Source organism: Syzygium oleosum, unplaced genomic scaffold (assembly GCF_021117445.2).
Source record: "Syzygium oleosum isolate NSW1041296 unplaced genomic scaffold, Sole_v2.1 Sole_v2.06, whole genome shotgun sequence".
Lineage (NCBI taxonomy): Eukaryota > Viridiplantae > Streptophyta > Magnoliopsida > Myrtales > Myrtaceae > Syzygium > Syzygium oleosum.
The window spans coordinates 11871785-11899059 of record NW_026607490.1 but is presented as its reverse complement, the minus strand read 5'-3'; the positions used below and the strand labels follow the sequence as shown (position 1 = coordinate 11899059).

General features: G+C 41.7%; 1 protein-coding gene and 1 long non-coding RNA gene across 2 annotated transcripts; both read left to right on the top strand.

Annotated features, from left to right (window-relative positions):
• Positions 1-1238: 1238 nt before the first annotated feature.
• LOC115692006 (uncharacterized) lies at positions 1239-7472 on the top strand. Its single transcript, XR_008816818.1, has 2 exons — positions 1239-1465; positions 3144-7472. It is a non-coding gene; the product is annotated as an uncharacterized LOC115692006 (long non-coding RNA).
• A 16650-nt stretch (positions 7473-24122) lies between these two features.
• LOC115691968 (WRKY transcription factor 23) lies at positions 24123-26679 on the top strand. The gene is made up of 3 exons (XM_030618719.2): positions 24123-24906; positions 25439-25582; positions 25866-26679. Exons 1-3 carry the CDS (start codon positions 24296-24298, stop codon positions 26365-26367), a joined length of 1257 nt encoding a protein of 418 aa, XP_030474579.1. The 5' UTR covers positions 24123-24295; the 3' UTR covers positions 26368-26679.
• The last annotated feature ends 596 nt before the right edge of the window (positions 26680-27275 follow it).

The following is a 27275-nucleotide window of genomic DNA, read 5'->3' as shown; positions in this document are numbered from 1 at the left end:
GTAACTAAATCTAACAAGGTTTTCGTTGAATCTTTTGAAGACTCATCACATGAAATTCTGTAGATTACGTTGGACATACTTAGATTAATTAACCGAGATGATTCATAAAGTGACACGATAGATATTCTATTTGGTCGACCCACTTATTTTAAGCGGTCGGTTTTCACGGTGTGTCAAATAAATTGCTTTTTTTAAACTGGTATTACTATACTAATTCGGATTAGTCACATCTATCTACATTGCCTAATTACTTACATAAAATATAAGTATAGCTCATATATTAAAAAGTGTGAAGCAAGTCGTATATAGATAGATTAGACACCTATCATCTTTATGGATGGGAAAAAAGCATGGTACATGGAATGAAGTGTGATTGAAATTGAGAGGCTCCTTACCTAAGTGGGTGCGTGTTAGGCCAGCCTAATGTGCTTGCCCCCATTTATTTGGATAGCTGATTGATTTAAGAAAGTTTTATTTTATTATCCTATGATGGATTCTTTGCTCGATGCATGCACGGTGGTTGTGAATTATTGGACTTTGGCCATGTGAAATTGAATCAGGTGATTAGGTAGAAAACCCTAGTTTGCTACATATGTTTAAATTCTTGATGGGACCGTGAAACTTGTGAGCTTAGATTGCTTTTATCACCTTCCCTTTTAGCTAAAAGAGGCAAGCAGTGAGGTGATTGGAAACCCGAGCAGGAGCAAAATCAAAGAAAGCTTGCCGTACGATCTCAACGTAGCATGCTATGGGCGCAATTTCAGGCGCCCGCTAAGTCCATGTCAGGCGACCAAAAAAGTCGCTTTCTCGAGCCGTCCGGCAAAAAGCAATAACGCCTAAATTCGAGCAAATTCTACACATTGAGAAGCAATTTCACGAGTGATGATGATCATGTCTTTTTAAATGGAAGATTTGAAAAAAAAAAATAAGGATTTATGAAAGGTAATATTTGAGATCACCTAATCATTCTCGAAAAGGTTGTCCATTTTTCTAGTGAAAAATAGTGCTCAAAAGAGAATGGGCTTGGGTTAAAAGGATCTGGGCCGGACCAACCCAAAGCCCAGGTATGACTCCGATCTGGTCACGTCCCGGAGACTCGGGCCTAAACGGGCCACTTTTTTAGACCGGCTAGCCCCGGTCCGCAAGGCCCGGCCTGAATCGGAAGAGATCCTCCAGAACGACGTCGTGACCGTCGGACTCAAGGCGACTCCAGAACCACCCCGCACGACGTCGTTTCAGCTCCCAATACGCACACCCCTCCTCCCTTCGTCTCTCTGCACAAGCCCTTTGCTCGGGGAGGTGCGAGAGAGAGCGACAATGGCGTCGCCGTCGGCGGGTCCAGGCGAGGTCGCGACGGCGAGGAGAGGAATGGCGGGCGCTCGGTTCCGGGGAGATGTTCGGACTTAGCGGCGCTCGGTCAGGCCTCCGACGTCGACCCTGCTCCCGCTCACCTGCAACAGCGGCGGTACTCACGAATCACATTCTTATTGCTTCGTGTCTTTTTCGGTTTGTTCGTTCGCCGCCGGCATTCCAATGTCTAGCTCGTCCGAGCTTCGCGAGCTGAGTGTTCAATGCTTTGATTTGGTTGAAATTGAATGCCGTTACGCGCTTGGCCCGGTTCGGGGAGGTCTAGGGCTTTATCGCTTGGAGGCGTGCGTAGTTGTGTAGTTGTGGCGGGTCACTGTGTGAAAGCTCTGTGGGAAACTATCCTGAATAAGCAGCAGAGATGCTGGTGGAGGAGAGGAGCTTAAATTTTGGATTTTTTTCCCAGTCTTAGAGTGCTTGCTTGCAATTGGTATGGTGCTTGCTTGCAAGCTTGGGCAAATGCTAGTTGGTAGAGATGAAACTCCTAGCTCAACTTAGGGATCTTAGAGTGGGGTTGTCGTGTTTCGCTCTGTTGGTTTGATCTGGATGATGATGATGCAGCTGCTCATAAATCAGAGGCACGTCGTGGAGGTCTAGGGCTTTATTGATTATAGGCGTATGTAGTTGTGCTTCCGGCTTTAGTTTGGAGGTCGAGTGGCGGGTCATTGTTTGAAGGTTCCTGTTAGAGATTATACTATTTAGGATTAGGTTAATTGTAATTAAGTCTAATTGCATTCACGCCCTCTATACAGGGCCGAGTATTCTTCATATGTGATTTATACACAACATTACATTTTCTCTCTGTTTTACCATAAATCTTAACATGGTATTAGAGCCCTTCTTGTTATCTGAGGAAGCGTTCGACAAGTCTGTACCACGGTGATCGTAGCAACGCCAGCCGCATTCCTCCGCCAAGTCCGTAGTTGTTCTTCACTAGGTGCTTAGCCTTTGGTTGTTGTTTCAACACCCTTCCGCCGCTTGTTTTGAAAGCGAACACCACCCTTAGATGAGCCAAATTTTGAAATTTGGTCGTGAACAGACGCCGGACGTCGCCACACTTACCGCCTTGTCTCGGATCCACCAAGCTTGTTGCTCTTGAGTGCTATTTTGACACTTTTCGGTTGCTTGTTTCATAAAATAAACACCATCTTCGGGGTCATCGTCCTCCAACGAGTTAGATATTGGAAACCTCGCTATGATCCACTGCCTCACGTGCCCATGTGTTGCTCATGTGACCAGATGTGCTAGCCATGTTGAGTGATGTCATCATCATGTCCCAAGCACCAACAGTGCATAGTGACGTCATCGTCACGTGCCATCCATCAGCCATGTGTAGTGGCATCATCTGCCACTTCCGCTGCCATGTCATCTGCCCTGTCAGTGGCCATGTCATCCTACATCCATTGACCATTGATCGGCGTTGACCACGTCCCCTGCTACGTCATCGTTTCCAATCAGTTCTTCACATTCTTCACATTCTTCATCCATTATATGCTGGTTTCAATTGGTAAATTGCATATCATGGATCAATTGCAAGCTCCCTTACCTATTCATATCATTTTGAATGGATCAAATTATATTTTATGGGCTCAAGAAATATCCGGTTTTTTGTGAGGACGCCGGCTTTGGCGTTATATTACCAGTGATATTTGAGAGCCTGCTAAGCTTATTTGTTGAACGCTTGGATGAATGGGATAGCAAGAATCATCAGTTTCTAACATGATTTCGAAACACTTCGATTCCATCTATTTGACTTCAATTTGATCGATTCGATACAGTAAAGTAAGTTTGGGATCTGCTTACAAGCCATTATTCCACTTCGGATATTGCCCATCAGTATCAACTGCTAGAGAAGCTACAACATATGCGTAAGGAGATTGGTCAGTCCATCAATGATTTTTTATCTTCTATGCCTGCCATCTGGGATCAATTAGCCTTATTTGAACCACGACGGGATGTGGCTACTGATGCTTGCAAATTTGCTGAGTACCGTGATCGTATGCGTGTTATGCAATTTTTGATAGCCTTGAATGATGAGTTTCAACCTGTGCGAGCTTCACTTTTGCATAGAGATCCTTTTCCTCGTCTTGAGACAGTTGTCTCGGAATTATTGACCGATGAGACTCGACTGGCTACTTTAAAGGTGCAAAGCGATACCATATAAATATCTACACCTACTGATGCGGTGCTTGCTACTTCCACTTCTTCCTCATTGTGCAACCAATTTTGTAAAGCATTGTCACCGACATGGTCATATGGCATCCAATTGCTACCGACTACGACGTAAGTAACTTACACGGCCAGACAATCGACCCCGAAACCGAGGTCCATATACAAGTTTGTTCGCCACTGATCCTACCATAGATGCTTCTCCAAAGGGATTTTCGTCACTCTATTCTTAGAGGATCTTTGTACCATTCTTCGAGAATCTGGTACTTCTAGCTCATCCACGATCACATGACTTCAGATTCTAACGTGCGTCAATTTAAATCCTTCACTCTATGTCTACCTACTACTCACAAATTTGAATAGCCAATAACTCACAAATGAGAGTCAGTCATACAGGAAACTTTTCAACATCTACATTACCCTTATTAACTCCTTTTTGGTTCCCAAACTCTCACTAAATTTGATTTCTGTAAGACAATTGTGTGAACTCGGTTTTGATAGTCACTTCTCTTCTAATGATTGTCATGTGCAGGATCCACGGACGGGACAGACAATTGGGACGAGCCATAGAGTTGGACACTTTTGAGCTTGTTACCTTAAATATCTGGAACTCTTTTGCTAGTTTTGTAGCCACGGTGTCATTGAAACTTGGCATTCTCAATTAGATCATGCTTCTGCATCTATATTAAGTTCTTTGATTTCAAGTTGTCATCTAGGTTTTGTTGGCAATAAACATTTTGATTGTTTGGTTTGTAAGTTGGAATCTTGGTGAATTTGTCTCTCATGCTTCCTTTGATCTGATTTTCTTTTCTTCGATATTTTAGGACTATCTCCAATCCCCACTGTTCTCACTATTTTAATTTTTGTTGACAATCAGTCTTGTTATACCTAACTTTACCTAATGAAAAAATTGGTCTGAACTTAGTCATACCTATCGTGATTTTGTTGCCATGATGAAAACATAATTTTCTCAAGATATCATCATTCATTGTTCTGGTCCTGGAACTTCCCAACAAAATGGTCGAGCAGAATGTAAACATAGACATGTCTTGGATGTTGCATGCACTCTTCTGGTCTTCCTCTCTTGTCCTAAACACTGTGGAAAGGCTTGTCATACTGCTTTATTCATCCACTCGTACTTCTGATTATGTAAACTAGATTTTGGGGGAATTTTTTGTATTCTTTCACAAGTTGATTGGAAAGTGGTGGTTATCTGCTTTTTTTAGAACAAGCTTCCCTTTTAATAATTTGATTGAGATGCGCTGAATTGTTGGACAAGTTTGTGCTGAAACTGCGAGGTTTTAAATTTTGAAGATGGATTGCAGTTACCACATGACTGTTGCTCCTTCTGTTACTTCTTGACATCTAGTGGGGTTTGATACAGGTTCTTCTTCTTGATAGCTAGTCAAGACCAAGTTAGATCAAGATGTTCACAAATAATTAGCATAAAAACAAGACTTTAGGTCTAAAAGGCTTGTTTCGTCATTTATCGAAAAAGTGTTGATGCACCTAACTAGTGAGTCTAGTTTATGCTCCCCATGTTAGGAAAATGTCTCAAGCAGAGGTAAGAGGAACGTGCTGGTTAGGTGTTCCATCTTCATATGATACCTTTGAGTACGAAATGATATCTGAATCTGGTGTATGGTAGAGTAAACTTTTTTATGAGTAGTTAGTAAAACTCTTATTCACCTATACTATATCACATCTTCTTGATCATCTAATGCTCATCTATGGTTTTGGTATTGAAAACAATGATATTGTCTCCCATTTGACAAGTCATGCATTAGAGTTTTTCAATTGCTAAATTATGATGAAGAGGACGTGTTTGCACTTGGGTTCTATAATGGGAATTACTTCTATGGATCCTTTCTCTGTGCTTTGAGGAATCACGAGAGTACAAAAACATGGTATTGTTTTGTTTGTCATTCTAGTTTAGGGCTTGCGTAATAGTATCATGGAAAAAGGTGACCGAGAAAAGGTTGAGATGTATCTAATTCGGAAGTTATTTTCTTTGCTTTGTTTTTACTGTTTCGTATTGGCTGCAAGTCTATGCTCAGATAGCTCAATGACTGAATCCCAGAAGGCTAAGTCTATTCTCCCATTTTTCGACATTTGCCTTTCCATCCTGCCAGTCTATGTTCAGATATCTTAATAAGGGTATACTAGATTTTCTTTGGGCACCCAGATGGAGGCTTTTATATTGCTGTGATTGAGCATGTTATTATGTCGGATGCTTGTGCAATGAGCACGTGTGTTTTTAGTACCATATGATAGAACAGTCACCTGGGAGCTGGGGTATGATTGAATGCAAGCTGAACGCCTTTTGTGCATGTGTTTGAGCTGAGGTATCTAAGTATCTGACAGATTTTCTCATGCTGTTGACTGTTGAGGCTTTTTGTTATGTAAACTCATTTATCATGTCAACATATTATTTTTTTGGAATCAGCAGTTCTCTCATTTTATCCTAGTTCTATTGAACTGTAATAGAACCCTGCATCAATTATCTTCTTTCTGTGATGTCAAATGAAATTTTCTCACAATCTTATTATGCAAAGAACTTTGCATGTCAAATATCTTTGTACTCCTTGAAAGTCTCCAATCTAATCAATTTGCTATCGTTTTGACTTAAGGTAGCAGGTAGAGGACACGCTAGCATAATTCTTGCTTTATTATGCGCTAGCATAATTCTCCTTGGCAAATGCACATCTTAAAGCAATGTCCTTAATCTAGGTTATCGATTCTAAGAGCTGATATTGATCTCAACGATTGAGAGGTGATTTTTTACTTGGACACCTAAAATATCACCAGTAACATTTAGCTAGTCGCTGTGATGTGTGAACTCTGAAGGTCAAGAAAGTGAACTGAGTGAGATGCCAGAGTGGGCTTTAAAAACCTAAGGCCTTTAAAACTCTGCCAAGCAAAATATACACGCACCAAACTGAATGGTTTTTATGGCTCTGTAATCTGGATACAGGCACTCCTGGCTGATTTTGAAGTCTGTGATGGCATCTGACATTTAAAATGCTGATTCAGTATGTTTATGGCTGGCAGCAAATTTATCTGTTAGAGTATTCATATAAACTGGTCGTACTCGAGTTTAATCAATGTACCTTTCTCTCCAATAATGATGTCAAGTATCTGATTTATTGCATAAGTTCGTGTTGCAGGCCTTCAACTCTTCTATGAAAGAACTTAGAGAGTGCTAAAGCAAGTTGAGAAGCTCTTGTTGCTGATCTACAATTCTTAAGGGACCAAGTAACAATCACACAGGTAAGTCAGAATTATGTGCAAAATGGAGGTCCATGTTGCTTTGCAGGCCGTTTACTACATCAGTTTTGGGTAGGGCTCTTAATCTCAAACTACTGTGCTGTGATTTTTATGATTTGTGTGAGGCTATTGGAAAGTCATGTTAATTTGTGGCAACCTAGATTAAGGTCAATGTTGCACTTGTGTGCACTTGAAAAATTCTAACCTTTTCTTAGGACCACATGCTTTAGTTTATTATGGCAATTGGGCTGGTGGCCCTTGGGATTTGCTCTTTGTCTGGGGGAAACAGCCTTTGACAGGTGAATTAATTTTTGGCAGGTTACGATTGCTCGTGTGTATAATTGGGATGTTCACCAAATGGAGAGTTTATCAAGCTGCTGCTGCTGCAAAAGACTCGTAAAGGGATCTTTTTTACTCAAATTATGTATCGGAATGTATACTCCGGATGGGAGTATGACTTTAATCTTCCCATTTGCGGTTAGGTTCATGAGTTACTTGTTGCTCTGTGATCTCAATTGTCACACCTTGACTAAGTGATTTTGGTTAGGTTTAGAGTGATCTGTTGCAGTACAAAAAGCTTATGTCATGTAGAGAATATTAATTCAGAACCTCTTGGGCTTGACCATTACTTTTTGAATACTGCACACTAGTGTTGAGTTATCTTTTGTCAATCTGTTTTGTCTCATTTCACCTCAATCATGTATGTTAGCAAGAACCAATTTAAAATTTGAATTCTGGGGAAGAACATGGACCTGGCTGAGCTCCACTTAGAAGTACATATGTCAGCAAAAGTATTTATAAGTCAAGTGACAAAGTGCCTTAATTTGGTGGCTCTCTAATGTTGTCAGACCTCACCTTATCTTAAGCCATCAAAAGGGTCATGGATCTTGGATGTTTCCTATTATATTATCCAGTTTTTCGGGTCAGCAGAGAACATGATTGATAACCCAAGATGTGTGATCAAGTCAACTGACCATATTCATACTCTGGCTGAAGATTTTGACACTTTTAGCACCTTTCCAGAAAGGAAAAATTTATTAAGTAGTTAGGAGCTTGAAAGATGCGTTGTTCTGCTACAATGTTTTCTGCTTTTTTGACTCAGATGCATCAGGTTTTGGTGGGGCCTCCATTGTTGTTGTTTGTCAAAGCTTTGTGTATTTTTTTTTTTGTATGCATCTGACAGGAAGTTGAATGGGGGCGCATGCCCTGGTTAACATTGCACCTAGGTTTTCTCGCATGGACCCGGGCATGTCGGTGGACATCCTCCAAAGTCAAACGGCATTTGCATTATTCTAGGTTGCGACATTGTGTGATCTCTCTGAACGTTTTCATGTGGGGGCGGCACAGAATATTTTGGGTTTTACACCATCCTTTGACAATTTGGGTCATGGGTTGTGTTGGGTGGCAGTGGTACAATCGATGCTAATGAAGTTGCTCCTACTTTCCGTCCCAAAACTCTGTATTGTGGACTGCCTTGCAAAATCAAGCTCTGCTCAGATACGATCGCTCGAGTGTTATTTTCTCGACGATCGTTGTGATGAGATTCTGCATCGAACTGGTCTCACGGCCTCAATATGACACACCCGATTCCGAGTTGCAGCGTCTATAGTCCTTGAACAGGTTGTCTTCCTGGAGATGCTCCTTTTTTTCATTGATGGTCCTGTCTTGGTGGTATACCGGACATGCAAGTTACCCAGGTAGTTCGGGAATCTCATGCAAGTTACAAAGGATTGGTTCCTTGTCCACTGTACATGTAAAAAGCAGTCGATTTGGGTCCCCCTTAAATGATATTTTACAGGACTCAAAAGGCTCGGGAGCCAGATTTGTTGACCGAGAGACCGACGTGACGCCTGGAATTCTGTTTTAATATGCAATTGCACCGCCTAATTGATCATTACCGATGTCATCATTGCGTGTGAATTTCGTACCAAGTCTTTAGTGGATGGACCAAATAATTTTCCTAACCAAGCTGACAATATCTTAATTTGTGCCCTAAAGGTGAATATCAGTAAGCAGAAAGAACATAAAGTCAATTATGAGGGTGTTGTGATTGAACGGATTGAATGTAGTCTGTGAAATCCTGTGAAATCACCAGGATGAAGAAGTCCTAGTGCAAACAGATCTTTTTCCCGTCGAAATTCCCACGGCAAGAGATTTAACGGTACGACTAACAATATCAACCAGGCGGGCTGAGATAGTTCCTTACGCTATCGATTAGTATCTTGAACAAGTATTCGCGTATCGGAACGAGTCCACCCGAGTGCGGAAGCGACTAGCAAACCGCTTGCATCGAAGGATTAACTAAAGAGAAACTAAAATTGCCTTTCCTCTCTCTCTCTCTCTCTCTCTCTCTCTCTCTCTCTCTCTCTCTCTCTCTCTCTCTCTTTCAAAAGAAGAAAGGTGTTTTGAAAGGGAAGACGCTGATGGACAAAAGTGGTCAACATGGAAATAGGTCCAAGGCTGAACTCCACTCACACTGGGTTGACCTTTGCAACGGGAAGAAGGGACCGATGTTTTGTAATTCATTCATTCAATGCCGGTCCCAATTCTGTCCCATGTGTTTTGACCATATTTCACCGGTCAAGCTTGCTTGATTGAACCCCCCCAAAAAAATTAGAAATTGCAAAGAATTGAACACCGAAAAATTAAATGAAATATAGTGAATTATACATATACACATATATATATATATATATATTCTATTTTCTAGAGTATCTTCCAACGCATAGAGAAAAGAGCTTTAATTTCCCCAATTTCTCGTCCCAAGGTTCCTAACGAAACTTTTTTGTAATAACAAAAATTGATCTTGCATGCCCACATGTAAATCCTTCTTAATCATCAGAATTTTAGGGGTTGACTGTGTCGTGCGATATTGTATTCTCATCTGGCAGGTCACGGGTCAAGTTGAAGTTTGCCAATGGGGAGATTCAAGTTGCAAGAAAAAAATGGAGAAGATCCCTCATTTGTGTTTTTTCCTTCTTTTATTTGTTTATTTATTTTTTGTCGAAGATTCTTTAGGACTTGGTCAATGACCCACTTAAAAATTTTGGCATCAGAAAAAATGCTGGCCACAAAATAAAAATGACAGGACTTGAAAAGATTTAAGAGCTTTTTGTGTAGGTGATTACTAGAAATAAGGAGGATGAAGAAGAGTTGTTGATATGACATCGACTCTGCCCTAAACTAGTGCACAAAATGTTGAGCTGGATGGCTTATGTATGCTCGAAAAGTTACGTCATATTTGGTGCAAATTACGTGATGACCGAGTAAACCACACGAGCGGTCATTGATATCAGCCGTTGCTTCTGCTAGCGGGTCGTTTCGATTTCTTTTCTGATGGGTCGCTCGACTTTCCGGATTTCTTTCGATCAGATTGTGTTTAACTCTGATCTTCCTTTCATTTGACTTCTAATTGGTGAATCTTAAGCGGACGAAAGTCAAACTGAAGTTCAGTATGAGCTAAATGTTAGGTGGCGGTGAAAGAGAGCTGTTCTAGTTACCGACAATTCCGTCCGAATGATTATTGGAGAGAACGATCCGATCGAAAGTTGAAAAGAAACAAGTCTGGTAACGTAATAGAAAAATCGAGCGATCCATTCAGACAAAAGCTAGGAAGAAAGCTTCGACGGCTGTCGACGTAATTTTGTTTCGCTAAAAAACTCGCGACGGACCAAATAACCGCGAACTTAAAACATTAAGAACCAATTAGAAGGATTGGCGAAATATGCACCAAATCAAAATACTCCATATATAAGCCATATAATCTCAAATCAAAATCAACACAAAAAAAAAAGAAAAAAAAAATCACTCCCACGATTGGCGAAACCACTGACGACCCAAAAATAAAAATCAAATGATTCTTGCACCGTTTCATGCAAAATCGTGAGACGGCACCATTTCTGAAATTTTTTTTTAAAAAAAATAAGTTAAAGAATTAATTGATTAATTAAAAGGAGGGAAGAATAAATTAAAGGAAAAAATATATATAAATAAATAAACAGAGACGTGCACGCAAGACGAGGCAGATTTGTCCTTCACTGCGCTGCAAATTAAAGCCGTTTTGTCCGCTTCTGTAAAAACGCGTTAACGCATCGAATAATTCCCGCCCGCCTCTCCCCTCCCCTCCCCTCCCCTCCCCTCTTTCGAACCCACAAAATTCCTTTTTTTTATCTTCCCTCTTTTTTTTTAATTTATAAAAAGAGGGATTAAATCTAAATCTAAATTAAATATAATAAAAAATTTCGATGAGAATAATGGGGGGGGGGGGTGGAAATTAAGAAATATCCCTGTTTGACTTTGACTTGGGGGCTCCCGTTTCTTGTGGCCAGGATGGGGATGGGATGCGGAGGTGGGGGGCAAAGTCAAAAAGGGAGGGCAGGCCCAAAAGGGTAAATTCGGGGGGAGTTTTGTAGGGGGTTGAGGCCCTGCAAAATAATTATTATTTTGACGTGAGAGAGGCGTCCTCTCAATCGGAGGTGGGGGACTAGAATAACTTGCAAATGCCGCAATCAGCGGTCAGTCCCCCTCTCCCTCTCCTTCTCTCTTTTCTTTTTTCCATTATTTTTCTCAGGGAATATTAAAGAGGCAAAAAAAAGGAAGAAAAGAAGAGAGAAATGAGAAAGATGGTTCATCGGACCGAACTTCTAGATTGCGTAATAGTCAACGGGGTTCCGGCCTTCGGGTTTCGGTTCCGGTTCCGGTCGGGTTGTCCCCCCCCCCCCCTCTCCCCCGGGAGGGCGATGCTCGCGGGGGCGGGGCCGGCAGTGGATACAGGTGGCTCGTGAAACTTGAGAGAGGGCGAGACGAGTCGAGCAGGGAGGAGGGGGGGGGGACGAAAACGTGAAGTTCAGGATGTCTAGTGGTTGACGGGACATGTTAAAAACGGGTCTTACAAAGTTGAGTTGTATTCAGTAAATGGGTCATAAAATGATTTAGAAGAGTAAAATCCAAAATAATATAGTTGTTAAATGGGTTCACAAGTTACTTAGACCCAATCCATCTCCATGACTGTCTCTAGTCCATGCTCGATCTCTCGCTCACTCATCCCGTGCTCTCATTTCAGTTTGGGTATGAGTTTTTCTAAATTATGTTAAATAAACAAGTGTTTTAGCAATTTGGATCGGGTCGGGGATGAATTTGGTATGAATCACTGGATTTATAATGCATGAAAATAGGTCAATTTTGATCGGATCATTTTCGATCCGACCTGACCTACCCGTTTGACGGGTCTAGCCACTACTGTTGTCGGTCTATCTCTATCATGAGATAAAGGTAAGTTTCATTTACACAAGCTACAAACTCGACATAATTGGAAATTCTCGTCCATTTGTGTCGTTCTTAGTTTATCGACTTTTGTTCACGCAAACATCTTTAAATCTAGTCAATTCTTGTCCAAAGTTGTCCCGCCCGAATGTCAAGGCACTTGTCGTCATGTCCTTTGCTGTTAAAGTGTTGCACATCCATCTTCTTCAATTTGATGTTTCATTTGAGTTCTCTACATCATATTTTATTTTTTCACATCACAAGTAACATGTGGCCATATTTCTCGTAAGTGTCGTCACTTTATTTGGGTTTTATGATTCAAGTTCAAATTTTTACTCGATTCACTGAGATTTCAATGTGATTGTTACTAAGAATGAGGAGGAATAGAATGCCCTGATCTAGTCACGACGAGGGTTAGCAGTCCTTGTCAGTCGCCACCGAATACGGTAACCCCCTCGCCATATGATAACAAAACATGAAGAAATTTTCAAATTTTCTTTTCGTTTGTCCAACCTTTTAGTGTTTTCCTTTTTGCTAAGTTGGCGTAGACGATGTGTCACTCAAGTGGCGCCAGCCATGTAATGCTATGTCATCTTGCACGAGACGCCATGCCAGCCTTTTGTCATAGATTTGGCCGTAAACGGTAAGAGCGCATCGACCGCAAATAAATAAACTTTCTGCACATTGAGTCGATTGAAATTAAAATTCAATGACCCAAGTACGAATAATGCACTATAGTCTCTAGTGACCACGGAATTTAACCTAGGTTTTACTAAGTTGCGTGTTACAGAGAGATCTGGCCTAGGCTTTCCTTTTATACTAGTATTTTACGGGTGCATAGTATAGTGAATTCCTCTTGGTTCGTCATTCGTGGACATGGGCTAGTATTCGAATAATGCAAAACTTTAGAAAAAATGACAATGTGGGAGAACAGAAAACAATATTCTTGATATAAGATTTAAACGGTATTATTTTGCGGTGATCCCACTTGATTAAAAATTTATGGAGATGGGAATAATTAGTGGTTGGTCTCTCGAATCTAATTAGGGTTTTCGTACTAAATATGCGAAAGCAAAGTCGTTTTGCTATCACAGGTTAGTGTTACAACTTTCAACGTCAATCTTAGAATAGAATATCATGCATAAGCCATTGACGTATCACGTATGTAATAAGATTCACAAATAATGCACACACCTTTTATCTAATCACCAAATTATTGCACTAAACTCGGCTATATAGTTATAAAAAAAGCTCATCGAATCACCCCCCAATGATTTCGCTTGTGTTTTGTTTAGATGCATGTTGTTTTCTCGTGAGCAGTTGCGTGCGTCGTGCTCAATAGATTCACGGGGTCTGTTTTTGCACACACTTGTGTTTTATACTTTTTTTCGAAAGCGTTGCCTTGGACCGTCGACACCCATCGCACAAGATATAGAAAAGAATTCTCGTCCTAGGGCATCAATCTAGAAAGAGAATCGTGGAGTGCAATGCATGGAGATGCAAGATTACTAAATGAATAAACATGGGGATTGGGGTTTCGGCTTTGTTATTTTATGTGTGGGTCTTCGTCAAGCTCCATCAAAACATAAGTTAGATTACTTTTGATAGAGATACGTGATTTAGATGGCATCCTTTCTCGTCTCGTTTCGGTCAGGTGGTATTAATTTCCGGACATCGACGAAGCGTAATTTCCCGTTCGGATCAAAGGATGGTCATCGAATGTTGGGAGAAATTTACGACAAATTACTTCATCATGGAAACCTAGTCTTGCTTGAGATGCGTAAAGCGGATATCTTTCGATATGGGATCACTACATTCTCCAGACATTTCGAAGTTGGGTTTATCGATGTTATTCGCATGGGATTCGGGTTAGTTTTTGTGAACTAAACTAAGGGTGCGTTTGGTAACCATTCTGTTCCCGGAAACAATTTCTGCTTTAAAATGATTTTTTTTATTCCATTATCAGAAACAATTTCTAAGCATTTGAAGACGATTAGTAACTGCTCAAAATTTTTATTCCTGGAATAGAAAAAGAACAGAGATGTGTTTGGTAACTGCACAAAATTTCTTTTTATTAATTATATTTTAATAATATTTTGAATTTTTTAATATTTCTTTCTCTCTTTTTTTTTTCCTTTTTTTTTCTTTTCTTTTTTCCTTTGTCCCCTTCCTTGGCTCATGGCCAGGAAAAATGAAGAAGACCAACCAAGAAGAAGAAGAAAAAAAAATTTTCCTTTCCATTTTTGATTCTTGTTCCCATAATTTTTTATTCTTGATTCTATTTTGGAAACAAATTTGTGTCCGAGAACAAAAAATATACCAAACGAATTTTTGTTCTTTTTTTGTTCCGAGGAACAAAAGAATAGAATTAGGTACTATTTGACAGGTTACCAAACACTCCCTAAGTCTACCTCTTCAATTCGATTTCCAAGATAGGCCATTTGACATAAGGACTAGGAGATTCGACATGAATCACTTCTTCGTGGAGGAATTTGACCGGAATAACTACATTAACAAATTGTCAAAAATTTTAAGACTAAATTGGCATTGAAAGGTTTAGGACTAAATTGACAGTCGTACAATTGGTTTATGACTTTTTAAACAATTATCCTTGTTGTCTAATATCCATAATGGTAGCCTAATACCTTAGGAAGACTTCTTCGTGGTGGAATTTGACCGGAATAACTACATTAACAAATCGTCAAAAAGTTTAAGACTAAATTGGCATTGAAAGGTTTAGGACTGAATTGGCAATCGTACAATTGGTTTAGGACTTTTTAAACAATTATCCTTGTTGTCTAATATCCATAACGGTAGCCTAATACCTTAGGAAGTCACCAAGAGGGAGATTGAGTCCGAACCCATTATTGTACTTGGCTATTTTTCGTTTCGTTCAACACGACACTTAGTTAGACTCACCTTGTTAAGCCACTCAATTACGAGCCAACTAACAATAAATATATGAAGACTCATGATGGCGACCATCCAATCGACCTCAACTCTGACACCCCTTTGTTGAAAGACAAAACACAAGCCCGGAACCTTCACCATAAGGAGATCCAAGAGAAAACCACGTCCAAGCACGTAGCTCAGCTCGCCCGACGAACATCCACTTCAAACCACGGATAACGTAGCCTCAAACCTATCCGATCTTTAATTTTCCCCGATCGCCTCTTTCTAATTATCCGATATGAGACTCCGTCTTGCTAGTTAATGCTCTCACACATGCACCATAACAAATGCCCCCCTCCAAGCATTTCTCAGTATAGTTTGCCAAGTCTGCCCATCAACTAAAGCAAGCAAAAAGATAATACCAATAATAAATCAAAGTCTAAGAAAACAAAATGGTCGGCCCTAGAATATATTCTGTGGTTTCGTTGTGAAATCCGTTGAAAGCAGTTGGAGGCTTTGTTTACATCGTGGAGGATCCTAGCGAGATTCTCCTTCTAATGCCATAGAATATCGAAATGGAACTTCTTCGTTCACATGCGAGAGACTTGGGGATTCTTCTTCATGTGTTGACCGCTCCGTTTGTCTTTGCAGTTCAATTATAATCATAGTCTTGGGATGTCGATTCTATATTGGAGAGATGAAGTGTTGTTTACACACGATGGATCGAATCAAATCCCATAAATCAAGCTTTCTGTCGATGGAAATTAGCCGTTAATAAGTGTCCAACACCCACAAATTTGCCATATGATATTCTACTTTTGCCTCTCGTGATTCTATTCCGATGATATCGCCCATATCATATTCCACGGAGCTAACTTACGGCGAAAGTTCAATTCCCCCCCCCCCCCCCCCACACACACACACACTGTCAAGTGCATGAATCCCGTGTTAGGCAATCCTGTTCTTGATTTTTTTATTAGCGTCTTACATAATTTGTTATGTTAGCGGAATATTCCTGCTAAAGTGTCATGCATCACTTGTCTATGGGGTTTCAATGGGCCTCGTATGATCACGTAGCTTTCACCTATCAGTTTCAACTTTTGGATTGGATATTCGAACATGTTATTAAAGAGGCCGGTGCCGTTCTAGATATGTTTTTTGGAATAATCATTCGCGTGATTTACCATGTGAAATTCGTTGGATGAAACTAGCTATCCACACGATCAAATCCTAATACTCCTCTTATATTCATTAAATTTGGTTCACCCCACCTCAGATAATATAAACACCTAGCTACAAGAAACACATCGCGATGAGATTTCAAGGAAGGTGTGTGAAAAGACAGCGCAAACACAACTTGCCCCCTAAATTTTGGCATGGCAACGATCCCTTGACTTTTCAGGTTTTCGCAAATGTCCCACCTCAAGTCTTCAAAAAGGTTGTAATGTCTCCCCTAGCATTAAGTCCAACCTTAATTCTAGCCGAAGCTCCGACCACACGCTAGCAGTCACGTGACCTTTCGGAAGCGGCTAAACCGTCCATAAAAACACATACCCATAATGGAAATAATACTAAAAAGAAAAAAAAAAGAATTTCGACGTAAGAAATACTTAATAAGAAAAATAGAGAGAGAGAGAGAGATAGAGAGGACATGATGCTACTCATAAGGTGGGGAAAAATTCCCATTTGATGGATAGCATTTGCACACATAGCCTTATATATCATGTGGCCTACCATGTGAATGACCAGCAAAGTTCCATTATCCCCAATAAAATAATAATAATAATAATAATAATAATAATAGTAGCATAAGGAAAAGGACCAGCCTTCAAAACCTAAGTATTAACACACATCCATAATACAAGATAGGCTTCCCCCACCAACATCAACAACTACATCACTTCACGTTTACGTCTGTTTTTTTTTTGTCGTGGAACCGCAAAGGAAGGTTTATAAAAAAAAATAGAAAGAAAGAAAGAAAATAAATAAATAAAATATGAGAAAATAAAATATTAAATTGGAGACTTTTGACCTTTGACCAAATCCTATTTCACGGCATTGCAACCATCCCCCATGACTCGAAACCACGGTCAAACTTTGGGGGTTTTGATCGCGATGTGTCCGTCGTGTACTTGCGAGAGGGGCGAAATGACTTCAACGCCCCTTGTTCGCCAATTGGGAATCAAGTGGTCCTTTGTGATGTTCGCTAGGTGTGTTTTTTTTAACAATTTATGGACGGGGACGCGAAGGCCCGACCATATGGAGAGCCCCGTGGAACACCGTGCAAGTCTTACGAATCGATTAATCCCGAACCTTTCACTTATGCAGGCGATCTCATCCTAGAGCAATGTGCACGCAGCTGATGAGAATTTATCGAGTGACTCGTAATTCCTAAACTGGATATCTCTCCGCATCCCAATCGACCGAGCCAATCCCGATCGTTAAATTAAGTAGAAGTACGTGGAATCGTTTAAAGCACAAGGTATTAGCTCTGTTCGAGGGGCCGGAAGGAAAATGATATTTTCGGATCAATTTAACTAGTTAGAAGTGTGTCCATCGCTTCAAAGTCGCCCCTTAATAAATCATGTCCTGGTAAGTTGATGCTTACTAATTATGTCCAAGATTATCAGCTCACGGTTGATTACGTATTTGAGTGGTTGAATATGATTGCCCGGCTAAATGAGTGGGTTATATAATAACAAAATCTACTTTAAGGGTTGCCTCTAAGTGTGCCACCTAGAATTATATAGATTGCCAAAATTGAACTCTTCTCGTTACGAGAAAATGTTTTGGTGCTTCTCCATTAGCAAAATGGATACCCACCAATTTATTGCCCCTCATCCTTCTCCCCTCAATTCAACTTTTTAACTATTTAACTATAACTCATTTGTGTTTAAGAAATATTTTTATTTGAGCGTAATGACGTAAGTTAAAGCTTTTCCCGCGGACAAATATTTCTATTGTTTATATGCATTCCATACTAATAAGTTGCTTTGTACTTTGATAATTCAGTTCCGTGCATACCTTTTATTTGCAACTAACGACGCGTCAAATAATATTATGCATACAATAAACTGTCTCATGCTCATTTTTAGTTATGTTTTTTTTGTGGCAGCTCGCACAACACGCATGTCGTAAACATCTACGTTAGCTATATCGACCATTCACAAGGTAGGGTCGGTGCATTTTTCGGTATGACTTTACCTCCCTTATCGCTTAGACCGTTTCAACAACATGTTAGCAACGAGTACGCACGAAAGCTTCTACAAAAGGATTATCCCCAATTTGACTCGCCATCTTCTATTGTTTATATGCATTCCATACTAATAAGTTGATTTGTACTTTGATAATTCAGTTCCGTGCATACCTTTTATTTACAACTAACGACGCGTCAAATAATATTATGCATACAATAAACTGTCTCATGCTCATTTTTAGTTATGTTTTTTTGTGGCAGCTCGCACGACACGCGTATCGTAAACGTCTACGTTAGCTATATCGACCATTCACAAGGTAGGGTCAGTGCATTTTTCGGTATGACTTTACCTCCCTTATCACTTAGACCGTTTCAACAACATGTTAGCAACGAGTACGCACGAAAGCTTCTACAAAAGGATTTTTCCCAATTTGACTCGCCATCTTCTTTGTCACCTCCACATCACCTGATGGGGATAACTTGGAAAAAAAAGCAGATCGATCTTCTAGATCGTGAAGGGGATCGACCTTCCAAAGATCAACAGATTCCCCAAAGCGCAAGCAAATGAAAGCAATTTTGACCTACCTTGTCATCAATGCATTCTTTATGGTTTAGTGGGTGATTTGTTAAGGTTGTGGGGAGGACTCGTGTCTCTCTTGCAGCTTCCACGGCAACTTACCTACCTACAATGGTGCATGGTCAAAGCTGTGTTTAGAATAGTTCTTTTAGGGTTTTACCATATATCTCGCTCTCGTTCCAGTTTAGTCAAAGAGGAAACTTCCCCTAAAATGATGTTATGTCAATATAAATATGAAGTCCAAGGTAACGGCAAATTGTTTAACGTAATCTATTCGCGCAGATCGTGTTGAAGGATCCCTTAGAATCCGTGAGAATGTCCTTGTGAACAGATCCTTCTTGGGTGGTCAATCTGCAGTTTTCACGTGTTGTTGGAGAGAGAGGGAGAGAGGGAGAGGGAGAGAGTGATGGACAGGTCATTCTTAGATGGCCCATCTGATTAAAGATCAAACATTGACACATATTGTTAAGGAGTTGTTTTCGTCGGATTGAAACTTTGATTTTGCGTAATGTTTAGGGTTGGCATGATCAATTGGGATGTCACGAGATTCTCGGTTCGGGAACTGGAGGTCGCCCGATCGAACCTCGGCGCAAAATGCTCAAGATTAGGGCTGCTCGCATCGGGCAAAGACCCGGACTTAATCGGGGTCATGGAACTTATATAATGTTTCATGAGCCTTTGTATCTTCACGCCCGTCGCTTTGAATTATGAGGGCAAAAAAAAATAGAGTTTGTTTACGCATTCAAATCTCGTTTTCATTAACCAATTTCCAGTGAAGTCTCTTCACTATATGGCAACGAAATTTATATATCATTTTTTTACCATATCATACAATTTTACGAAAAAGTAAAATTTTTTCAAAATCCACCCAATACATAAATTTTTCACATGTGCACGTGCATACATACATACAAATAATTTGTATGATTGAGGGTTGTCTCACTTCCTTTTCAAGAACTTTTGCTATTGATTGATGAAATAATAGAAGGGAATCACCGATTAATCACCCCCGTTTACTTCAAAAAAGAAAAAGCCTTTGAATGGCAGTTGAGAAACTCACCGATTAATTAATATATATATATATATATATATATATTTTGCTAATTAGTGCTTGATTTTTGCGGGGTGCAAAAAATAAAATTTTAATCATGAATAAATAAATAAATAGGAGATAGTGCGCGAGCCTTGAGATCACTTGATTGAAGGAAAATTAAAAAATTTAAAAAAAAAGAAGAAGAGAGAGAAAAAAGAAAAGATCTGGAGGGCGTGCATTGGAAGCAATCGTAGAATATACCAAAACCGCGTAAAGCGCATGTGCTTTCCTAACCCCCTGATTAAGAAAAGCGCGCCCCTTGATGTTGACACGTGGTGGAGCTCTGCGCCCTTCGTGGGGCCGCCACCGACTCCCGCCTGTCCCACCTTGAGCCCTGCGCCAAGAGCTGTCCCCCCGGCCGGCCCCGTGTGTGTGTGTCCGAGATCGGATCGGACCGGGTCGAATCGATCGGACTCGAGCGAACATATAAGTGCCGGAGAAACCCGGGTCGGCAAATTCTAAATGTGTGGGCAGCATAGCAATGTTTGCGTAAGGATGTATCGAACGTGCGAGCTAGACAGAAGGATCGACGGAACACGAATGGTTTAGAGATTATTAGCACTCTTTTGTTTTTCCTGTGGATTCAACTTTTCGCTTTTCAATTTTATTTATTTCTGATCTCGTGATATTTGGATTTGACTTTTATCTAACGTCTAATGTTTACAAGTACTCTTTACATTGTTTTAAGACTCAGAGTAGCTTGTCCCGTTTCGAATTTAAAATGGGCAAACTAAAAGATGAAACGATACGTAAGTCACTTAGGTTAAAACTGCACGAGCTACATAGCCTCACGTACGTGACGACGCGACACGGGTCATCACGTGCCGAACGCGAGAAGACGGTCATCGGTTGGAGATCGAATTCCCTAAGAAGCCTCGATATTTTTAACCCCTTTCTTAGAACTTTTCAATGAGTGGCAATGATGCCTCCAGGGATTACGAAGACAAGCATGCAATCCACGAAAGCTTTTATGGGGAGGCAACTTCTTGGGGAACTTCGATCTCCTTAAACGAACAGGAGGTGGTGGTACCAAAATGATCATTTGCTCCCTCGAAAAGGGTCGAACCCTAATTCAAAGAAGAGAGATCTCTTATCGCGGAGGAGATGGATAGTTCCCTCGAGATTTCTTGCTCGAAAACGGCTGCTGCTGCTGCTGCATGGTACCTTCGGGCTACGACTACTACGGCTCATGCGTCGTGGAGGGGGATTGGGATTTTATCTTCGTAATGATAGCTTGCGAAGTGGGCACAAACGTTGTTGTCGCCAAAAGCTGGCCATTGACATGTATGTCTCGCCCAATCAAAGGGGGTTGCTTGCACGAGGGAACGTTTTCGAATGCATGGGAAGCGTCGATGCATTTGGCCACCGAATCAAAGCAAATGGGACTTGGCCATAAAGTGCTTTGCCCTAGGCCCCCAAAAAAAAAAATTTTAAAAAGAAAAGAAGGCGACCCAAGAAAGGGTCCATCATCATCTTTGCTTTGATTGTACTATGATGGGAAGACAGATTCCGTGGCTAATAATGTCCTTAGTTTCGCATTAGGATAAGGTTCTTTAAATTATCGTTTTGTTATTTTATTCATTAGCTAGCATGATGGAAGGATATGATTTGAGGATTATTGAATAAAGTGGGGGTCTTGGGGACATAATTTGAAGGAGGGTGTAACTAAGATCTTGCCCATCCATCAATTTGTCTTTATGTCCGCTCTCTTTGTAGTCACAAGCTATGGAGGGCGATCACCCACTAATCAGACCGAATTCCTCGTCCCTTCCATCCTCGTTATTTCTCGTTCGAGAGCCAAAGTAAAGAGATCGTACCGTCATTCGGGAATGCCTATTGCACCAAAAGTTTTCACGACCTCGCGCATTTCCGTTAAAGTCGTGCGCGTGGAGCCAAGAAGGCCGGGCGAGACGACGAGAGATCAGCTTCGCCGCCGTCGGAAGAGAAACGGCCCGGATCACGCCGGCCCGAGGAGAAGAGGCTCCCGGCTCCTCCATGAGACTTTTCATATCTCTCCACATAATTTTTCTCTTGCGAGAATAGTTAAGCTCTAGAGAGAGAGAAAAAAACCCCGGTAAGTAAAAAAAGTAAAGAGCGGCTCCGTAAATCAGAAAAACCTCTCGACTTTAACGGTCGCACTCGGCGTGATTTCATCCGGAACAAGTGCTGCGTTCATTTTTTCGCCCTCGTTCTTTTTACGCTAGCCATTTTTCGTCGTGATTTAGGTATAATTCGAGCTTCGGAGTTCCTCATTTTTGTTCAAAGACGTTTGAAGTTTGAGCTAAACCTAAAAGTCGAAAAAAAAACAAAAATTAAAAAAAAGAAGAAGAAGAAGAAGAAGAAGGAGAAGAAGGAGAAGGAGAGGTTGAGATGGAAGTCATCTGAGGGCGTTGGCCTTGTCGGTAAAGGAGGAAGGAGGCGGTCGACGGCGTTGAGATGGCGTCGGCAGCCGTGTACAAAGAGACGAGACTTTCACGTCAATTCCACCCCCGCCCCGACCCGGCCCGACCCCCACGCGTGCGGAGAAGCTTCTTTCCCACGCTTGCTCACGTTATCTCCCCTTTTTTTCCCTCTCTTTTTCCCTCTTTTCCCTTTTTCCCTTTTTGACAAAAACCTTAAAAAAGAGTTAGGCAACTTGTTAAACATGCTTACCGGAAGGAAAAATGTTCGATTTTTTTGCGAGTATTGATCGTGTCGTGTCGCGAAGAGAGCCAGGCGCCGCTCGAGAAAACCGTGGTGATATTTTCATTGGTTGATCGTGTAGTAAGGCCTTCGAAAGTGCTTCTCAAACAATCTCTTTTAATTACGACGTGATAAATTTTACTTGGGAGGAAGCGTAAGGGCGTCCCGTGAATTCCATCTAGATGGATGAGGAGTGCGTTGACGACGTGGTCGAACGAGGGCGGGAAACTAACACCGGGGATCAGAAAAAACCAAAACGAGATATGTATATGCAAAACACAGAAACCGATTAAATAAAGGGGTTGTCCGAATTGGCTTTCAGTTTTTACATAATCGAAAGCTTGTAGCTCACCACCCACCGTGACATTTTTCCAATCCAGGACGTATAAAATTTTCGTAACGTATATATAAGTTGACGCGTAAATTTACATGGGTTTTCATGATTCTCGAAATTTATATGGCAGTTTTGAATTTCGGAGAGCGAGTTAAAAAAAAATACAGTACTTTTCGCTTTAAATGATTGTAAAAAACCAAGCCTAAAAACGCCCTATGAAAATTAGTTTGATTTTCACGTTGAAGCTCCCCTTGCTAAACGGGGCACTTTTATGAATTCCGGATCGAACCTTTCCTTTCGCCTCCGGTTGGAAGAAATTTCCTTTCGGCCACGTCTCCGGTCGGTAGATTGCAAAGCACGGACACCGCCCGCCTTCCGGTTTCAGCCGACTTCGCGTTCGGGCGGGCGATATTCATAACCCGAAACCCCATCGATTAAAAAAGGTATGGTCGGAGGAAATTTTCCCGGCTACGGGAATTTTCCATTTACTGAAAAAAAAAAGAAGAAAAAAAAAAGAGAGGGTCTAGAAAGAGAATTTAAAAAATAAAAAATAAAAAAGGAGGAGAGAAGAAAAGCGAAGATAATAGAAGGACGCCAGAGGAATACGTCTTTTGCGTATTCTCTTTTTTTTATTTTTTTATTTCAATTTTTTTCTCGTGCCCATGTAGAAGCGCGAACCCCCGTCCACACTGGTCCGGTAAAAACCGGTCAAATCCTCCGCGTGAACTAACCGCTCCGACCGGTAGCCGGTCGCCCCTGCCCCCCCCCCCAATTTAATGCACCCGCAGCCGGTCCACGGACTCCCCCTTTGCTATTCACACACGAACGGATCCGATTGTTGCCACTCCATTTAAATTCACACCATATAATATAGAGAGAGAAAAAAAAAATCCCTATTCCAAAATATTGGAAATTTTACGTAAACATCGGTTCGAGGACGCCCCGCGTACCCCGGATCGCAGGCCCGCCAAAGCCGTCGACCGGCCGAAACTGTCTCCAATTTCCTTCCGCCCGTGCGATTCCGATTTCAGGTGAGGGGGACCGGAGCTTCGTCGGGCATGATGAGTCCGGTCTAAATATTTTGGTCTTCCTCTTCTTTGTTTTCGTTTTTTTTTTTTTTTTGGTTGTTGTTGGAATTTCGGCGATCGATTTGTCTGAGTGCCTTGAGGCAACCGGCAGATGCCGGTCAAATCTAGGCGGGGGGAACCTCCTATATCCAAGCTGTTCTCCAAAACAGAGGCCACCCCAGCCCCACCCCACCTCTGTCTGTTCAATCCCAATTCAAAAATCCTCTCTCTCTCTCTCTTTCTCTCTCTCTCTCTCTAAACCCTTGCACACCAAGCTAAAAGCTACGGGCTAAAAGCAGCTTCAGCTCGAGTGAAGAAGATGACGATGACGACGACGACGACGACGATGTGCTCGTGATTCATCGCCATCGACACGCACGCATACATATATATGGAAGGGAAAGACCAACCCCATCATCATCATCATCATCATCATCATCAGCAGCAGCAGCAGCAGCAACAGCAACAGCAGCAGCAGCGGAATCAAGATCGGTATCCCCAGCAGAGGAACAGGATGATGATGGAGGCTCCGTCAATGGCGAATTCTCTGTTCCCGGAGGAACCCATGATGATAAACTACAACATCTTCGACATGCCCTGCGAGGAGGTCGAGAAGGGCTTCATGGACCTGCTCGCCATCCCCGACAACTACGACGTCGCCCCTCCCGCCGCCGCCGCCGCCGCCGCAGCCACCATGGCCGCCTCCTCCTCCTTGCTGTTCGATTTGCTCCACCATCACTACCAGCCGCCGCAGCCGCAAGCGGCGGCGGCGGCGGCGCCGTCCCCGCCCTCGCAGCAGCAGCAGCAGCAGCAGCCGCTCCCCTCGCCGGCGTCCACCGTGCCGGAGACGTCGTCGGAGGTGGTGAACAACCCGGCGACGCCGAACTCGTCCTCGGTGTCGCTGTCGTCGAACGAGGCCGCGGGCAATGATGAGGAGGACCGGGAGGCGAACAAGGCCGGGGAAGAGGAGGACGAGCAGAATCAAGATAAGACCAAGAAACAGTGAGTTTCATTATATTTTTCCTTGCTTAATTAATTCGACAAGTTTTAAATTTATATATGTATATATATTACTCCTTTAATTTCCCCTATTCCTTCAGTACTTAGGTGCCCAGAAACAATGGTCCCATGTATATTATTTCTCCAGTACCCTTTTCTTCTCTTTGGTTCATGGTCTGTGGTAGCTCGTGAGTCTTGTTATTAGGATGATAAGATTCCCATTGACATGGAAAAAAAAATATGTTTTTATTTCCTTAAAAAATGTTCGTAGGTTGCTTGATGAATGAGTTCCTTTTCTTAACCTATGCATACATATATATAAATTTATATGCGTGTGTGTCTGTCCGCGCGCATTTTCAGCATGAAATTTAGTGGAGACACACAGACAAGAATCAAGAAATATATGATATGGGGGTCTGCCTCGTGAGTCGTCGATTCATTTCTTTTCTTTTCCTTTCTTCTTTTCTTGTTTCTCCTTTGGCGCAATCTTGGAAAAGTGAATATACTGTGTTTGTTCATGGATGGGGGAGCTCAGGTTGAAGCCCAAAAAGAAGAACCAGAAAAGGCAAAGGGAGCCGAGATTTGCGTTCATGACCAAGAGCGAGGTCGATCACCTCGACGACGGCTACCGTTGGCGGAAGTACGGCCAGAAAGCCGTCAAGAACAGCCCTTATCCGAGGTATCTTTTTGGAAAAAAGAAAAGGAGATAGCTCCAAATTTTCCTCATTTCACACTCGAATGCGCGTTCATTCATTGTTCACACTATAGGAACAAAATAAAGAAGCGCCCGCCCACCATTGGTAGGCACGAGCACCTGAAGGCGTGATAAAAATTTACTCTCGGCGGTCGTCTCTTGTGAAAACTGTTTATAGGGTGCAAGTGTCGTTAAAAGCAGTCTCTCTTTTTTTGTGAATTTAACTGTATTCTGATTTGTTTTTTTGTGTGTGCTTATGATGGAGTAGGAGCTACTATCGTTGCACTAGTGCAGGGTGCGGAGTGAAGAAGAGGGTAGAGAGATCTTCAGACGATCCCTCCATCGTCGTCACCACCTACGAGGGCCAACACACCCACCTCAGCCCCGCTACACAGAAGAGTGGCCTCGGCATGATCCCATCAGAAGCCGCCGCCTCCTACCGCGGCGCTTTTCCAGCAACCGCCGCCTCATTTCTGATCCCAGATCACTATAACCCCCAGCAATTGCAACCCCTTAATGTGCCTTACTCTTTCACTTCACGTCCCTCTAATTTGTGCCTCCTTACAAGTACTACTACTACTACTACTACTTCCGCACCGCCTAGTTTTAGTCCCTCATTTCCGAAGTTTTACGAAGAGAAATGTTTCGTCGCCGTGCCATCATCGACCTCGTCGTCATCGGGTTTGGATTTGGCGACAGATTACGGGCTGCTTCAGGACATTATTGTGCCATCGCTGCTGAGGAATAAGCAGGAGCCAAAAGAGGAGTGACATAGCACACGATGATGATATATGCATGTTCTTTTAAGTTGTGTTAATTTTACTGGTATGTAGTTTCTCTCTCTAACCATTTCTTTCTTTGTAGCCTTATTATGGGGTCTGTATCTTCTCTTTTAGGAGTACCCATTTCACCATTGCATGCACCGGTGCCTTGTTTTGGGATTTTCTCTCTGTAAAATGATTTTACAGTTTTAGCAATTGGAGTTATTTAGTTTTATGGGTACTTTGATTTTGACCTTTCCTTTGGTCATTTGTATCTAAACATGTTATTAGTTATGGAGGCATTCAGTCCTGTATCTTCAACTTTTTGATCAGTTATTTTATTCTTGTTCTTTTTGGTTATCTCCTCCCTTTTCCTCGTCTCTTTGGTTATCAGGTGTGATTAATGGGATTTTATGTTTTATATCCAGTACGACATGAGATTAGTGGTTACAGGTGGTGTTAGATGCATGGCATACATTCTCTTTTTTTTTCACGTGAGGAAATTGTTTCTTTTCTTGCTTTTTTTTTTCCTTTGGGAATTCAAATGCATGCATTCTTGTCATGTTCAAATGTTAGGTAAAGTGTTGAAAGCAGAGCTACTAAACCTTTTTGCAGACCAGATATCGAAACCTTTTTCATGTGACATATTTTAGCGGAGGATATGGGATTAGGGTTTGTCAGCCCGTGGGAGGTTTGGAGATAACTGTTTAGCTCTTTTTTGAAGCATTTTGGGGATTGGTGAGGAAAGTTGGAAATGGGAGATTCAACTTGGGAATGTGTTCTTGCATCATGCATAGTGCAAAAAGCTGGGAATAAACCCTAAAGATGGGATGGTTGTGTGAAAAAGCTACATAGGGAGAGATTTAATGCATATATGCTTTCACAGCTCTCAGACATTTCACATGGACGTAAATAGC